Source organism: Lichenostomus cassidix, chromosome 1 (assembly GCF_008360975.1).
Source record: "Lichenostomus cassidix isolate B80296 chromosome 1, HeHo_3.0, whole genome shotgun sequence".
Taxonomy (NCBI): Eukaryota; Metazoa; Chordata; class Aves; order Passeriformes; family Meliphagidae; genus Lichenostomus; species Lichenostomus cassidix.
This window is the reverse complement of record NC_139479.1, coordinates 23689936-23706948: the sequence shown is the minus strand read 5'-3', so window position 1 is coordinate 23706948 and position 17013 is coordinate 23689936. Positions and strand designations below refer to the sequence as shown.

The 17013-nt window shown below is 36.2% G+C and overlaps 1 protein-coding gene across 2 annotated transcripts in view; it reads left to right on the top strand.

The window, feature by feature from the left end:
• COL4A1 (collagen type IV alpha 1 chain) overlaps positions 1–17013 on the top strand; it is a 120347-nt gene that overhangs the window by 67841 nt on the left and 35493 nt on the right. For both annotated transcript variants that reach the window (XM_085052877.1, XM_085052868.1), the window contains exons 5-23: positions 992–1036; positions 1146–1208; positions 1309–1362; positions 1511–1537; positions 2851–2934; positions 3047–3109; positions 3716–3751; positions 4264–4305; positions 5869–5958; positions 6554–6589; positions 6736–6795; positions 8951–8995; positions 9217–9270; positions 9746–9787; positions 11021–11114; positions 11697–11732; positions 13270–13434; positions 15056–15151; positions 16297–16380. In XM_085052877.1, the coding sequence (XP_084909003.1) occupies positions 992–1036; positions 1146–1208; positions 1309–1362; positions 1511–1537; positions 2851–2934; positions 3047–3109; positions 3716–3751; positions 4264–4305; positions 5869–5958; positions 6554–6589; positions 6736–6795; positions 8951–8995; positions 9217–9270; positions 9746–9787; positions 11021–11114; positions 11697–11732; positions 13270–13434; positions 15056–15151; positions 16297–16380 (1216 nt within the window). The remainder of the gene's footprint in view (positions 1–991; positions 1037–1145; positions 1209–1308; positions 1363–1510; positions 1538–2850; positions 2935–3046; positions 3110–3715; positions 3752–4263; positions 4306–5868; positions 5959–6553; positions 6590–6735; positions 6796–8950; positions 8996–9216; positions 9271–9745; positions 9788–11020; positions 11115–11696; positions 11733–13269; positions 13435–15055; positions 15152–16296; positions 16381–17013) is intronic.

Sequence of the window (17013 nt, the reverse complement as noted above, 5' to 3'; positions counted from 1 at the left end):
CCAGGGCCATGCCTTTTGGGGTTTTGTGAGGTGCCAAGCTCTTTCTGAGCATTTTCACGTTTCATAATGTCATGATGAAAGAGGATTCAAATGACTTGGCCAATAATGATGCATACATTTTCAGCTGTACCGTTGCTCACAGACAGCCAAAATGCCATCTCAGTTTTGTTCTCCATTTGCCTGCCGTTGCTGCAGCAAATAGAATTTACTGAAGTAGGTGCAGTTTATGAGGTGTTACAGAGAGGCTATTCTGCTAGATCAAGAAATACTTATTTCAGTCCATGTTGTTCATGATACCCTGGGGTATCTGGAGTGTAAATGTAAATTTGCAACTCCTAGTAAATGTATTTGTTTGCTACAGTGCAAGTAAAATGTATTTTACCAATTACAAAGTTTTGAAAGATGCAAATACACTAGCTGAGCTCAGGATTCCCATACATCTTTTCTGCTTCATAATACATGTCTTAGGAAATGCTGCATGGATAAGTAAGATGATAGGATGAAAATGATGTGCCGACTTAAATGCCTGATTCATTACACTGAAAAGCTGTTCAAGGAGAAAGAATCATCTCAGCCTGGTAGGGTTTTTGATAGTAAGAATGAATTGATACACTGACGAGTATGAAAGGCAGAGAAGCGCCTTTACGGTGTGTTAACATCATCTTCTGCTATGAAGAGATGCCTGTAGTAAATTTCATTTTGGGAAAGATGATTGTGAGAAGGCAACACCTGTGCATTCCCTTTTATCTTTACATGAGGCTCTGATCTAGTTCCTACTGCTTAAAAAGTTAAAGAAATATAGAAGGCTGCTTTCAGTTATTGATTAGTAAGGTGAGATATTTGAGAGGTTTTGAAGATTAGAGCTATTTTGTCAAGGAAGTTTGAATACTACTTGTTTTTGCTGTCATCACTGGATATGTAGCTTGGGCTGCAGCTTGTCCGTGCTGTTTTGTGGATTTGTCATTTCAGTTTGTGTTTTTCTCAATTGCAGGGCCCCCCAGGAGTATCAGGCTTTCCAGGAAACCCAGGCCTTCCTGTATGTATGAAATATATGTGTTTTTACAAAGAACCTCGAAGTTTTAATCACGGTATCTGACCTGGACTATTATTAATATTGCTAATTTCTTTACTTTCTTTTTGTGTAGGGCATTCCTGGACAAGATGGCCCTCCTGGTCCACCTGGCATTCCAGGATGTAATGGCACAAAGGTGACATTTACATATGTTTCTAACAACATCTCTGTGTTGAAATAAAAAAGGCCTTCAGGCATATGTTCCCTAAACAAACCAATTTCTCTGTCCCTCTTAGGGTGAAAGAGGTCCAGTAGGTCCCCCAGGTTTACCAGGACTCACTGGAAGTATAGTAAGTAGATTCTCTCCTGCTTGATTCACTTTTTTCAACCCTGACTCTTGAAATGCAAGTATAACTATAGGAAATTGTATAGAGTTTAAGATGTAATATATACAACATTGAGGTGCGATAACAACAAATATGTCTGTTTTTTTCACAGGGACCCCCAGGACCTCCTGGAATGAAGGTACATTTTACTCTAAGTGTATTTACATCCTGTTTCTAACAATAAGAATTTGTGTGATCTCTACACCCTCTAAGACTAGCAGTGTTTACTTAAGGACTGAAAAATTGTATTGCCTTTTTCACTTATTTTGCAACCCCACTAAATGTTTTTTGCAACCCCACTAAATGTTTTTTGGTGTTTTGCAACCCCACTAAATAAAGACAGTGGGGTGACCTCCCCACTTAATAACAATTGAACATATGTGTTGTTCCATGCAGGTCTTAAAAGGGTAAATATTATATGGATTACAACAGAAAAACAGTGGTGCATAGAATATATAAACATATCATGTGTAAACAGTACATATAATGTATAAACACCATGGTAGCCACCTGATTGTGTGTGAAGATTAAGATAGGTTTTATGATTCAAACATTGGTTTATCTAAACAGTTTCACACAGATAATGTTTGTGGAAGAAGGTAATATACCCCACAATATGAGAATCATCCAACACATACTAAACAGTTTTCATAAAGAAAAAAAAAGACTAACTAACTAGGTATCTGAGTGCATTTTGTGAACTGGAGAATGAAGCATTGAATGGCATCAGAGAGCTTTTTGTCTTTAAAATGAACAGATACTATTTGGAACATTGAGCTAGTCTAAATGTAATCTCAAATTCGTAATGACATGACACACTGATATACTCAAATATTTCTTCCCTAGGCATGTATGCATAGGTACAGAGCTGAAATAAAATCACTTACAGTATTGTAACTTTGTACAAAAACACAGGAAAGATGGGATCTTTTACTCTCAAAAGAAAGGCCATAAGGAAATGGATGTCAATCAGAATATTTTTCTAAAGTAAGACTAAATGTATTCCTTTCCTGAAGAAAAAGAACACCATAAATGGCCTTTATGTCACAATTAGGTGTAAGCGTGAAGATCTCAGCTTGAGAAAGAGATTTGAGGTTTCCACTTCTCTCAGCAGCCAGCTCAGATGCTCCAATTGTGCAGTGGCACTGTAGTAGTGGTAGTTTTCATGGAAAAATCATTCTGGCTACCCATTACAATACAAGAAATAAGGTATGAAGGTATGAAGATAGTTTTGGTACTGGAATCTTTTCAGGTGGCTTTAAAGTACTTTAGGCAGTTAAGGTCTTATCTTTTAGTATCTCTGTTTCAACTGAATTAAAAGAAATAAGGTGATTTTTTAAGTCAGCTTTCCAAATGATTCCAAGTATGCATAGCTCACACTTTCCTATAAATATTAGTGGGTTTGAAAGTATCTGAATTGATGTTCAAGTATTATTCTTTTTCTTATTATAGGGAGATCCAGGTGATGTGATTGGTCTTTTACCTTCTGGTGTGCTAAAAGGTGAAAAAGGGTTTCCTGGACAACCTGGACTACCTGTAAGTCTAAATGATGTTTGAATAGCAGTGACTTTCAATTAAAATTATATCAGTATCATGAAATTACCAAATAAGTATCACCTTTTTATGACGCTATTTGAATTTTTCATAGGGTCCACCTGGAGCTTCAGGGTTTCAGGGAGCAATGGGGCCACAAGGTCCTCCAGGAGAGCCAGTAAGTTTCCTTTCATGGTGATTTGCACTTCACTTCTTGAGCTTTATTACAGGAATGTTCTAGAAGGTGTGTGTAGCAGATCTTGGTTGGGATTTAGGAAAGATAACATGTCGTTCTAGGCTTCATGTTCAGCCCCCTGCACTCTACCATGGCAGAAATTACTAGGCAACACAGGTTTTCAGTAGCAGCTGCTCCTACAATCCTCTTCTCTTCTTGCACTCTTGGGGAATATTTTTGTGGGGGAGAGACTGTAGCTGTTAGTCTTCCTTTCCTCTCTTCCCTAATTTAATTTATAGAAAACAAACTACATATCAGTCATCTAAATCAAAATCCAAATGTTTGCTGAGGTTATTCTTATGGGCAGCCATAGTAAGTGTTACCATGGAAGCAGGTTATCATCTATCTGTTATTATGATAATTAATGAGATATCTCAGACAGATTCTCTTTGTTACTATTTTTTATTCTAAGTTGTGAATAAAGCAAGAGAAAAATGAAATTACTGGGTTTAATGAAAAGATTTGCATTTTTGCTATTTTAATAGAATAAGGCATTATTCCACCTAGTGTACTATATACATATGCATGCTAAAATGTATTGTCTTGCAGGGTCCCCCAGGGCCACCAGGTCTCCCAGGCGAGAAGGTAAGACCAAGTCTATTTGTTAATTTATTTTGCATACCAGATCCTCAAAACACTGGAAACTAATGGTCCTAAAGATGTGGGGTTTTTCACAGTTTGGGATCTATCTCTGTATCTTAATGGACATCATAAAGAGGGATTTTTACCACTTTCTTTTTCAAATTTGTCTACCCCTGTTGTCTCACTTGATCAAATCAGTAGTAATTACAGCATTCTATGGTTATTTGAATTAATTTTAAAATGTCTAAATTTTCACTAAAGTGTTGGGTAAAGTGGCATATTGACAATACAATTATCTGATAAATTTTAACCCTTTTTTTTCACAAGTTACTGTGACACAGGGCTTAAAAAACATGATGATTGATTTGTTTCACACATACGTTTAAAAGACATTATTTGTCTTTTTTATTCTCCATTAACATTTGACGTGTACATAATACGTTCATATGTGTACATATATGCATGTATGCACTGCTGATAAAAATGGGCTAAGTGTGTATAACTTGCATTTTCAGGGCTACATGGGCTTGGGCTTTCAAGGTCCCAAAGGTGAAAAGGTAGGTCTCTTAAAAACTTCTAGAGAACAACTGTCAGAAATATTCTTGATACTTTGTTTTAAATAAAGAAAACTGTTGAAATCAAGCAACGGAGAAAATCAGCATTGTAGTTTTGGGAAGACTTGAGTAAGTGTGTAACTTACACTTGAATGAACAAAAGTCAAGAGCAGTTACAGACTTTGTTAATGATGACGTTATACCTGACATTAATTTAGGTCACCATCCTGTTTTCCAGCTGTGACTGGAAAACTACTGAAAACATTTTTTCTGTATATCAAGACTCACCATGAGATTTTTTTAGAAAGTAATTTAGTTCTAAGGAATGAGATTTAGTTTGCTGTTCAGAATGATTGTAGTTAATTGGGGTAGGACTCTAAGGCCTGTCTGCCTTTTTGTTTTTTGGTAATGTAAACATTTGAAGCAGATCTTTCAGTTGTCCCCTTTTATAGTGTTTTGACACAACCAGGAAGAGGTTTCAGAGCACACAGAGTGGTTTACTTTTGAATAAATCTAAGCCAAAAGATGTATTCCGGGATCCCATTTATTCTCTTAATCAGCATCAAATGGGAGGTAATACATATCAGTTTTAATCTGTTACCTCTCACACTGAGAGGTCTAGGCTAAGGTGCCTTACGTTGTGTTTCTGCGAGCCAAGAACTGCATGCGTTCAAGGGCTATTCAGTAAATTCATAATGTGCCTGAGCACTTCCCATGAGTGTCATTGATAGAGGGCTTTTGGGGTATAAGTAAATTATATTACGTGGGTAGAGTTGGTTTTTTTTTTAAAGCCACCACCTTAGTAACATATTTTGAGTCACAATATTCCTAACAGATGATAGAATTTTTTGCAACGTGATGCATTGTTGAAATTAATTTTTATCATGAAATTTATTAAAAAATGTTGGAGAAGATGTCATAGAAGTGTCTGGAGATTTCCTGGACTCCACAGGTTTGTCTTTAGCAAAAGATCAATGGTATTGCTGTGCATTACCACTTGACAGAAATGTATTGAGTCTTTTCAGAGGTATTTTACTGTTAGAGCTTTTGTGTTATAGAACAAGGTGAGCTTCTGACCCTGCAATGAACACATGCATACTAAAAACTCATCCACAGTTATCATCTTGAAGTTGGCCTTTATGGATCTCTGTAAAGCTTTTGGAGCACTGTAAACTTTGACTAACATTCTCCTTTAAGTACTTTCTGTACCCAACCTGTTTCCTCCTAATTTTCTTCCTTCTGAAGGAGGCACTATAAAACTTTGGTACGATTGCTGTAGTTATTTGGATATGTTGCTGATAATTCGTGTTAATCAATCTTCACCTTAAGAGTAGATTCAGAGATCTTTTTTCAGGGCAGTCTCTGTCTGTAACCAGTTACACACAGCAGTGACTTCTATAACCTTTTCTCTCACTGATTTTGCTGAAAAAACAAATTTTTAAAAATCTTGTTTAGCTATATTTTTAAAAGCAAGTGATGGTTCTCTTTAATGTTACTAGTCTTAGCAATGTTTGATCTCAGTGTCATTCTGTTTTCACTGGACAATTCTGGATTTGCTGTTGACAGGGAGAACAAGGGGTAAGGGGCCCCCCAGGACCCCCAGGACCAGCACCACATATGAAAGAAAAAGGGGCTGAAATCATAAAGGGAGAAAAGGTGAGATGTTAAACTATTGAATTTCTTGTGCTCTTCATTAAAATAGGATCAATAGGCATTAACAATCAGAAGTGAAACAGGAAAAAGAAAAGGCAAAGTAACCTAGAGCAAATTTTTCAAAAATTTCTACCTGTTTTGCTTCATGCATGAATTTCAATATCATTCTAGAAGTCTCTCTAAAAATATATATGATAGATGGTAAATGCATTAATAACAGCATAAATAAGTGAACAGTAGACAACTTTCTGAGGAAGGAGTATTGATAAGGATAGGATATTGCAAAAATATTCTAGAAGTTCAAATTAGCATATTCTCAAATTTTCATATACACATTTGTGAAATCTTAGTGCTAATAAATTTTTTAGCTACTGAATCAAGCAGTCAAAGCAACGTATACTAGGAAAATAAACTAGCTTAATGGATTCACATTTGGTGTTTGTCTAAATTCTTGCACAATGTACTATTAGGCATAGTTCTTGAAATGGAGAACAAGATTAAATGTGTTTTTGCTGAAATGAGGAATTATTTGCAACCTAAATGAATAGTAGTTAAGATTTTGTTTATTAATTCACATTTTTTTTAACAATTTCATTAGGGTGATCCAGGTGAAAAGGGCGAACAGGGAATCCCAGTAAGTATTGAGTTGTTTTTTTTTACTGCTATAAAAATTGTAAAGACTCTGATCATGACACTGCATATCTTTATACCTGTTAGTTAAAAGCAAATTTACTTTGGAGTTTGGCAGTATTTTTAATGTGGTGATTATTCATTTTCCAGGGAATACCAGGATCGGGTTTCAAAGGAGAAAAGGGCGAGCCTGGGAGGCCTGGTCCACGTGTAAGTATACTCAATTTTATCAATACCATAATTGCAGTTATAACATTGTTTCCATCAGCTAATTAAACTTAGTGACCATTAGTTAAACAGCAAATTTGTTATATTTCAAACAAGCAAGTTTTGCTGCAGGACAGGTGTACAATCAAGGTAGTAGTAACATGCAGTAAATGTTAGTATGTAACATTTCAGATAACTAAAGTAACTAACAGTAACTAAAGTAACTAAAGTAACTGAAGTAACTAACAGTAGTTTGCAGTGCTGAAGGTGAAGGCAAAACTCCCATTAATCCCAGTTGAAGCAAGATTAAGTCATTCCAAAATGGAAGAAAAAGCAAAGAAAAAAATCCCTCTGTAGGAGTGACTTTAGCTAAATGGAACATTATGAATTTATTTCAAATACTCTCATGTGCAATCAACAAAATAAGCCTGCTTAGCCTGAAGGCACAGTGTCGTACAAAGACAATGCATGGAGCAAAAAACTTAGGTGACTGAAATCCTTTTCCTTGCTGGTTTCTGGCCTGACTGTAGATGCTTGAGGCCATAAGGTCTGTTACCTTGTCATTTGTCTAATCTGACCTATATCATAGTCTCATCCATACAATTTATTCATGAATCATGTTGTATCTTTCACAGCTGAGCAGGTAGCAAAATTGTGCTTTTTTGTATCTTCAAATATGTCTAAAGTATTCTAAGTAATTGTAAGTTTCTCAAAGTGGGATCTTCATAAACTGTTAGGCCCAGCTCATCTAGAGGCATTTGATTGTACTTCAATCTGAACAAGAGAAAATCTCCCTTTTTACTGTGCTTCAAAGTCAGTAAAGTTATGTGATGGAATTATCGTTTCTATCATTTATGCATTTTTACTCATATTGTAAATGATGGCTTGAAGCTGGAAGAAGGGGGACATGTTTGCTTAGAACTTGTTCAGGACACCAGAGCATATGAATTTATAAAAAATACGGTTTTCAGTTTCTGCAGAGCTCCCTGAAGGAAGTTTCTAAGATATTTTATATGTAATTGTTCAGGAAATGATAGCTACTTCTGAAATTAAGCTAAACCTTGAAAGATGAACAGTTTAGATGAAACTAAACCATGTGACTAATTCTGATCACAGTGTATATTTGAAGACTCTCTTGACTTTGCAGATCATAATTTGAATTAAAATCATTAAAAATTACTTGTGACCCTTTGCTATAAGAAGCCATAGCTGCACACTGGAACGGTGGTGGCCTATTCATGTTTGTTCAATCATTTTTTCCCCTTCAATTGCGTTGTTTTAGGGATAATTTTTTGACCTAAACTGGTGGTATTACTTTTTAGAATGAATTACATACACTGTTAATTTGTGTATTCAGTATATACATCTCCTTGGGTTTATGGGACAAATTTGTATTGCTTATGTTACACATACAATCCAAGCACTTGGACACCAAATGAAAGCCAACCTCCAGTGGATCAGGCAACAAGCTCATGTCCCAGTCCTTTAATGGTGCAGAGGAAGAGGAAGGAAAAATGCTGGAAAGTAGGTTTGTTCATCTAGATAATTTATCACATATCTGTTGACTCCTTCTAGGAAATCTAATCCCATTTGTAGGTTAACACAATGATCTAATAGTTAATAATTTTACTCTGGAGGAGGGAGTTTTGCCTTCTAGTTTATCATCTGCCTTGTGGTTTGAAATTCAGTGCAAGGGAAGTGGATTTGCCACTACATTACCACACAGTCTGATACAGGGCTGCTCTCCAAGCCTTCTGCTGAAACTGAACACTGAATATCTATGCATAAACGTTTTGTGAAGTTGAGTGTATTCAGAAAGGGATTGCTGTGAAGGAAAAAGATTGTGGATCTGGTTGCAGTTTCCTGTGCTGTAGATGTATTTTGTCTTGAAGACTCTGTGACAGGGAAATCTATGTTATTTCTGAATCTGGGAATAGATTTGCAGGACTTTATTTAATTTGGCATCTTTTAAGGTGTTGGGTAATACAGCAATAGGCATATTCACCATTTGTACCCTCTGCTCTGTGAGCTGCATTAGCACACTTTGACTAATGTATTGCAATAATGAGGATTTTTTTCTAGTATTCCATCCACTGTATTTAGAAATTGCATGTATATGATTGTCTGTCTAAGGAGAGCGGAACTTCTTGTTTTACAGGGAAAGCCTGGAAAAGATGGTGACCCGGGACCGAAAGGAGAACCTGTATGTATTTTACTCAATTTCCATTACTGTTTATTACATTCAATACAAAAACTGTCTGTGTATTATAAATAGTTGGCATTTTCTAGCCTTCAGAATTGTTTCCTTGAAGTTGTTGCTTTCAGTGAATTAGTGACTGATTTGAAAATTTAAAACTTTGCTGCTGCCAAAGCTAAGATCCAGGTATATTTGTCTCTTCTGGTTTCACTGTCTTCAACACACAGGGTTTGCCTGGAGCATTTGGGATCCCAGGACGACCTGGAGAGCCTGGCTTGAAGGTGAGTAGTAGCAGCTTTCACTTCCCTTCTCATAAAATGAGTTAATAGCTTTTGTGGTGTATTCATTGACTGCATTAAAGCAATGAATGTACATAAAGCAATATTAAATGAATGTTGCTAAGATATGTGTCATTATTCAGAGACTAGAAAAAGTCAAAATGAAGGTAGTGTAGGTATCCCCAGTTTAGATCTCTCACATGGGTTGATTAATGCAGGCTTAATTTTCACAAGCTCTTTGTCCCGCCAGCATAAGTACAAGTGTACTTCCCCAAAACTTCCAGTTTCTCTTTAAATAGTGCAAATCAGTGCAGGCTTGCAAAATAATTACTAATGCTGGTTATTATAGTGGTCCAGGTGCTTACCATTTGGATGCCATATGAATCTGTATCAAACTGTACATTTGTTGAGGAAATCTGATTTTGTTGGGAAAAAAATCTGATCTGGATTTTAAAACATAAATTCTATTTTGATTTAGGGTGACAAAGGGGAGCGAGGTTATCCAGGACCTCCAGGAAGAGTAAGTAAAATAAATTTGTATTTTATTTTAAACTTAAATGAATAATATATTATAAACTTAAATAAATAAATAAATAATAAAATAATAATATTAAATTAAATGTTGCGAAAGTCGAAGTGCTCAGACAATGAGGAAAAAAAGAGAGACGATGCATGGTCTGATCTTGTTCTCATCAGTCATATCCATATTTTTCTTTAATGGATACAAAAGTTGGATGCAGTTCTTTAAAGTGTGTTTTAAATTTGGGAAAGGAACCCTCGAAGAATATTAATTTCAAATGTTTTGGACTGTGAATATTACAAGTGTGGCTGATCACTACACAGTATCCAAAAGGCAGTTCAGAAGAGTAAATCTGTCAGCTTCGAAGTTGTTGTGGTTTAACCCCAGCTGGCAACTAAGTACCAGACAGCCACTTGCTCATTCACCATCCCTCCTCATTGTGGGATGGGAAGGAGAATTGGAAAAAGGTAAAACTCATGAGATAAGAACAATTTATTAATCAAAATAAAGTTAATAATACTAAAAGTAGTAGTAGTAATAATAATGAAGAAAAGGGAGATAACGAGAAGAGAGGGATGACTAAAACCTGCAAAAGACAAGTGATGCACAGTGCAATTGCTCACCACTCACTGAGTGATGTCCAGTGAGTCCCTGAGCAGAAAATGGCCCCTAGACACAGGAAGAAACGAGGAGAGCAATTTATTCAAATAAACAAATGGGGTTGTTCAGGAAAAAAAAGGTGATTGGTGGTGCTACTTCCCGTTTATAGGGAAAAATTCCTGACACCTGCTAATTTGGTTGAAAAACTGTATGTACTTCGTGCATATTTTATTGTAAATATTAGCATCCTATATGTTGAGCTCAGATCAATGTTAGCAAAAATTGGCAGAACATAATATTTTAAAATAAGAGGTAATACAAACCTAATGGATCAGTGCTAAGACTGTGTTGAGGTTTCCTGGCATCATTCTTGTTGAGGAAGATGCTATAAAAAGTCTCTCCACTTAATTCTGCAATTGATATGAAGGCATTTGGATAGAATAGGAAATATTTATTTTCTCTGGTAATTCCTCAGCAGTTACAAGCCTCTCACTTGCTGAAATTGCAAATATAATCAAAACTGCTCAAAATTGTCACTAAAAGCTAAAATGGCCTCTGTACCAGCGGATAAAGATGAGAGAGACACAAATGATGTCTCAGCTGTATGTTTCTAGTCTCTGTCCTGTGATTTAGATGATAGATGCTGGACCAATAGATTCATTTGGTGAAAAAGGAGACCCTGGACTTTCTGGTTTGCCTGGACTGAAAGGTCAAAAAGGTGAAAAAGGTATGTATTTTGTCTTGTCTTTTTAACTGGGTTATACTTTCAGTTTTCTTGCTAAAGGAAATCTAAATTATACTATCTGTGCTCAGGAGTTCTATATGACGGTGTAATGTTCCAGTTATTTATTTATTTGTTTTCAGATTATTACATTTTGTAGTAGTTTGTAGGACACTTCTGGTTTTCAATGTAACTAAGATTGCCTTTCAGTTATGGATGAAAAATGGTAAATGATGGTAATAATGCAGAGAATCTTGAGACTCCTTTATAAAAATCAGTAGCTAATTTTTAAGCTTAAGACTGGCTTGCATAATATAAAAAGGTCTTCAGTAAACTGAGAAAATCTAGCATTCCCTTTCCCATTTTCCCCATTACAGACCTTAGGCTATTCAAGAAAAATCACTGGGGAAGTTGACACACAGCAGAACCTATTCCCTGAATGTATTTCCTGAAGATATATATAGATCATTTAACTTCAAATTTGATTTAGAATGTGAATATGCATGAATTTAAATAATATCTCCTGAAAGTTCACTTTCATTGGCATTGCAGAATTCATTGCCTAATTGAAAACTTCTCTTTCTAAAGGCTTTCCTGGTGCACAAGGGATCCCAGGTCCTCCAGGTATGAAATTATGACCACTGATTTTTTCACAGTTTTCATGTGTTCTTTGCTGAACAGGCCTGAGAGATATTCTCCTTAGCTGCTTTCAGTTACTGCCTGGCTTTCTGAACACCCAAGCAGTGACCCGTTCCGGGGTCTAAACATCCCTGCAGACCCTTCCTGTAGATTGCTTTTCTTATGTCACTGATGTGATCCAGCCTTGTTCTTTCTGTTCTACCCTGATAACTTTTTGCTGAAACTGAAAATGTAATGCACAGTCTGTTAGAGGAAGCCCAGAGTATGACTCCATCGGGCAAGAGGGATTGTTAAATGGGAATGTGTGTGAGTGTGTGCATGTATACCTGAGCATGTATGCTCATAGGTACATCTTTTGTCTTGCTCTCCCTTCAGCTTTATTTATGTGTTTGCATAAATATATTAAAGCAAGGTTTGTAGGGAGAAATAAAACTTACTAGATCAAAGTAATTCCTGAAGGCTTCTGATCTTTTTTGAATATGTCACTTGGTCTAATAAAAGCTATTTCTTTATCCTAAAAATACTGCCTTTTTCAGAGTCTTAACATCTTCACATCCCTGGTAACACTGCTTTTATGTATTTAAGTATGTGTACATTTGTTTGAACTAAACCGTGATATTTGCTTTTTAAAAATTAGGCAAATCATCTGGGGAAACCTACCTCTTAACACATCCTGCAGTGATACTGCTATTACCTCCTTTGCTTTCATTTTCTGTCTTGACAGCAAGCTAAATATGAAATTACTGTGAGCCAGGGTCAGATAGTTTCCAGGAAATTTTACACGGGCTGGGGAGAAGATGCTATATACCACAGGCTATAATGATAGCTCTTAGTCTGTAATTACCCTACATAAATTGAGCTTTCTGTGACTTCTATATCTTCCCACAGTGTTACAGAAGACTCAAAAAAGTGATCAAGTGTAGTGATGAGTTGTGAACTGAATTAAGTCATTAAAATATGAAGACCTGTGTGACTGTACAAATAACTAAAAGGAGATCTTAAGAAGGTTTTTTTGTAGTTGTTTAACTGCTTCTCTTTATTGGCTGTTTCTCACTCATTATTCTTACGAATCATTTTGGTTTTAGCATTCCTGAAATCTGCCAGCATTGTTGAATACTTATTTATTGAAGTTATCAGACATGCCCTCCCTTTCTAGGTGTGTTTTAGGTTTGGTTTGTTATGAGGTAAGGAAATTTGTAATAGTTTCTAGATGTAATAGCTAACTCCAGTGTTGCCACTATTTACTGCCCAGCAAGAGTGTATCCAAGTAAATTTCAGGAAAGCACTTGATACAGATTAAGTGCGTTTGTCTAGGGACCTAACAGAAGTGAGTTTATCTCAGCTGTAGTGAGTATATAAACTCAATTTTGTATAAATCACCAGTAATTAAAATACAGTCCCATTTTTCTTTAGCACTAACATTTCTCCATTTCTCTCTGAAACCCCATGGAAGTTAATGTGTTGGTAATGTTACTGTCTTTTCACTTGTCATTTTTACATGTATGTTTTACTCTGTCCAAAGGTCGACCAATTCCAGACAGAGTAGGATCACCTGGTGTCCCCGGAGAGAGAGGTGAAAAAGGTGAAAAGGGTTCTCCAGGATTCCCTGCACCTGGAATCCCTGGAAGAGATGGTTTCCCAGGTCCCCCTGGGCTGCCTGGCCCACCAGGACCTCCAGGCGTAACAGGTAGGTAAAGCCCTTGGTTGCTTTCCACATTGAAGACTCAGTAATGCACATAAAAAGAGAAAAAAAGAGACAAGATTATAAAAGCTATTATCAGGATGCATCTCTGTCATGGAAGAAACATTCCTGATTTGGTGATGAATCAAGTTAAAGCTGTTGCACAATGCAGGAAGTCACTTGTTTCCTTAGTGGGAAAGTACAAGGATTGTTTACTAAATAAATGTTTTAAAATTTCTACAAAATTCATGGTGAACTGTTGGAATATAACAAAAAAAATAACCTTAATACATTCTAGTTAGTTCTGTGTCCTGTTTTACCAACCTAGAGGTATTTGTGTATTTTCAGTTGAAAAAATAGCAGATACTATTGTTCTTAGCATAAAAGATAGCTATTCAATAGCACAATGTACTACTCTGCAGTACCAGTCTGTGTAACAGATTGAACAGGTGTGAAAACTGCAGTGTGAGGTACTAGTTTGCCAGAAGTTTTTATTATAAAATAAAATTATCTTAGAGGAGAATGAGGTCATAGAAAGGCTTGGGTTGGAAAGAACCATAAAGATCATCTAGTTCCAACCCCCTGACACAGGCAAGGATGCCACCCTCTAGATCAGGGTAAATACCTGCTTTATAGAGTAAACAGAAACTATTAACGATGTGACAAGTATATAATAATATGAGTAGTAATGATAACATTACACGTTTTATTGGATTGCAAGAAAGCAATTTTAAAGAGAAAAATGGTTTTGCTCTGCAATGAAGGAATAAGCAAGTACTTATGGAAGTGGTCTGTGCTGAATGGCTCCTTACAACTGATGTTTTAACTCTTTGTTAAAAAACTTTTGCTATGGGTGATTCTGATATTGTGAATTAAATTGTCATTTCAACATCAAGAATGATGTCCCTATTACAATAGTTTACGTATTTTAAAATGATTGAAAGAAACATTATTCTTTATGGAATTCCTAAACTAGAGAAACTTAGCATTTTGACTACTGGCTTTGGCCAAAATGATGTCATATTGTATTGGTTCAGATCATGCTTCATATCATCAAACAGAACAAGCACTGTTTATATTCTTGCATTGAGCCTGCTAAGTAGTCTCATTTGTTACTTAGTTCAGTTCCTAATGCATGAGGTTTGTGGTCTTCTGGAAGCTTAATCTATGTGAAGAAGTTAAATAGAAGTTAAAAAGATGTTGACAAGCTGCTCTTACCTAGAAAGCTTCCTAAGATGCTGAAAAGAGAAGTCAGGGTAGAAAAAAACCCATTCTTAATGAATTTCTTCAGAACATCAATACTCTCCATTCTCTTCAGGGTCGAAACAGCAGTTTTTCACCCAGCACTTCTCAGTCAAAATTTAAAATGAAGTAAGATTTTATGTGGATGTTGTTTGTAACGTTACTATGGCAGAGCCTGTCTTTTCTCTGTAGTTCTCAGCAGTGTATATAAAATAAGAATACAGAATCCCAGTTAAATTTTTCCAAGTAAATCAAACAAAGGAGTAACATGCTATCCTGACTTTCCACTTTTCATAGGCAACATTTCAGTTATTACATAAATGCAACCCTATCATGGAAACTTGCACTTGTCAAAACAATATTCTTTATTGCATTTTCATTTCAGATGGAATTGATCAGTGCCAGCAGGGAGAACCTGGTGCACCCGGTGCACCTGGAATTCCAGGAAGTCCAGGATTTCCAGGAGAGATGGGAGAGAAAGGTAATAATATTTTGAAGTTGTTGTTTTCTCATGCTCAGTACCCCAGATCTTGGGTATGTAAAGAGGCAGAGCAAATTAGGCTGGATCCAGAGAAAGGAAACAAAGTTAAATAGTTCATGGACATGGAAGATGGTTCTTGAGTCTCTGGTGAGTAAAGAAGGATATTGTTATTGAATTGTATCATACAAACTTCTTGTATATTTGACTTGGCCTGCTCATTGCCGGGAAGTGATAAAGAATGGCCCAGGGCTGAAGGAGTTGCTTGGAAGAAAGAAAGGGTTGAGTATAGTCCCGTGCAGTGTTAATTGAACTGTTCATGGTCATTTAAGATGTGTATTCTCAGATGAAGAGTTAAAGAGGGACAGATGAGTTGAGAATGAAAATGATTTATGAATCATTGCCATGAGTATAATTGAAGACAAAATTTTAACACCTATAAACAACCTTAGGTTGGACATTAGGAAACTGTTCTTCACAGGAAGGGTGATTGGGCATTGGAATGGGCTGCCCCAGGGAGGTGGTGTAGTTGCCATCCCTGGAGGTGTTTAAGAAAAGACTGGATGTGACATTCAGTGCCATGGTCTATTGACATGGTGGTGTTTGGTTGTAGCTTGGGCTAGATCTCCAAAGTGTTTTCCAACCTAGCTGATTCTGTGATTCTGTAAGTAGGACTGCCAACCATGTCTTTTAGCAGCATTAACTAAATGGACATTTAAAAAATGAGCTGGACTAATTTAAATGGGGATTGATTCTTCCTTATCTCATTCTGTTCACTGTTTTTCTAAAACTGCAAAATTGCAGTCACTATAGAGGTTATCCATTTTCTGCTTTAGTATTTTTGTGTTCTCTATACGCAGTAAATATTTCTTTTCTTCTTATGGATTTTCTCCAACCTGCTTCCCTTTAACCATTCTCTTATATATTATCCCTAGGATAAGACTTAGGTTGATTTTCATGCCATTCCTTTTAAAAATTTTAAAGAATTTTGAACATCAACTTGCTGATACTTTCTCCTTGGAGCATGGAAGTAGAAGTAGCACTTTTATTTAAATATTAAATTGACATTTGCCCAGAATCCACCTGCTTGCAGTTGTCTTAAATATTTTTGTTGTTATTCATGTGCTTTGTTGTTTTCTTTTTTTCAGGTGACAAAGGTGAAGCCTGTGCCTTGTGTGATAAAGTAGGACCTCCTGGACTTCCAGGACCACAAGGACCACCAGGTCCAGCAGGTAAAACTCCTTAACTACCTGAAAATGAACTATGTAGGCTAAATTCTAAAAACCGCAGCATACATAATAAAATTAATTACTTTTTGTCCCACTAATCAAATTGTTTGTGAAACTAATGAAAGGAATAATGAAAGAGGGTGGAATACTTCTATTTTTGGCCTGATTCCAAATTTCCAATCAATCAGAGTTGCCAGGGAAGTTGAAACTGGCCACAATGAAGGGTCTTTGCAAACTGTGGCCCAAATATTTTCACAGTGAGAAATAATGTGGGAACCATTTGCCTCTATGCCCAGGCTTGACAGTAACCCATACACTTGTTTCCAATTCCAGGACTGAATTCTGTGAGCCAAAAGAATCGTTGTTTTTTTGCTATCATATAAGAGAAGAGCCACATGCCAAAAATAATATTATGCATCATGTTTGTTCTAGTGGCTGTTCAGAAAAATGAATGTGGTTTAGGTAGTTTCAAAACTGCATTGGTTACATGAACTGGTAAATTCATTCCTAAGTCAAATGTTTCATCAGCTTTTGAGTTTATGAATGCAGAAATGCAGCACATGAGTGCATGAGTCGAGACAACTTCACTGGCTTTAGCAGCATTATGCTGATATAATTGGGAATGGAATGAGACAC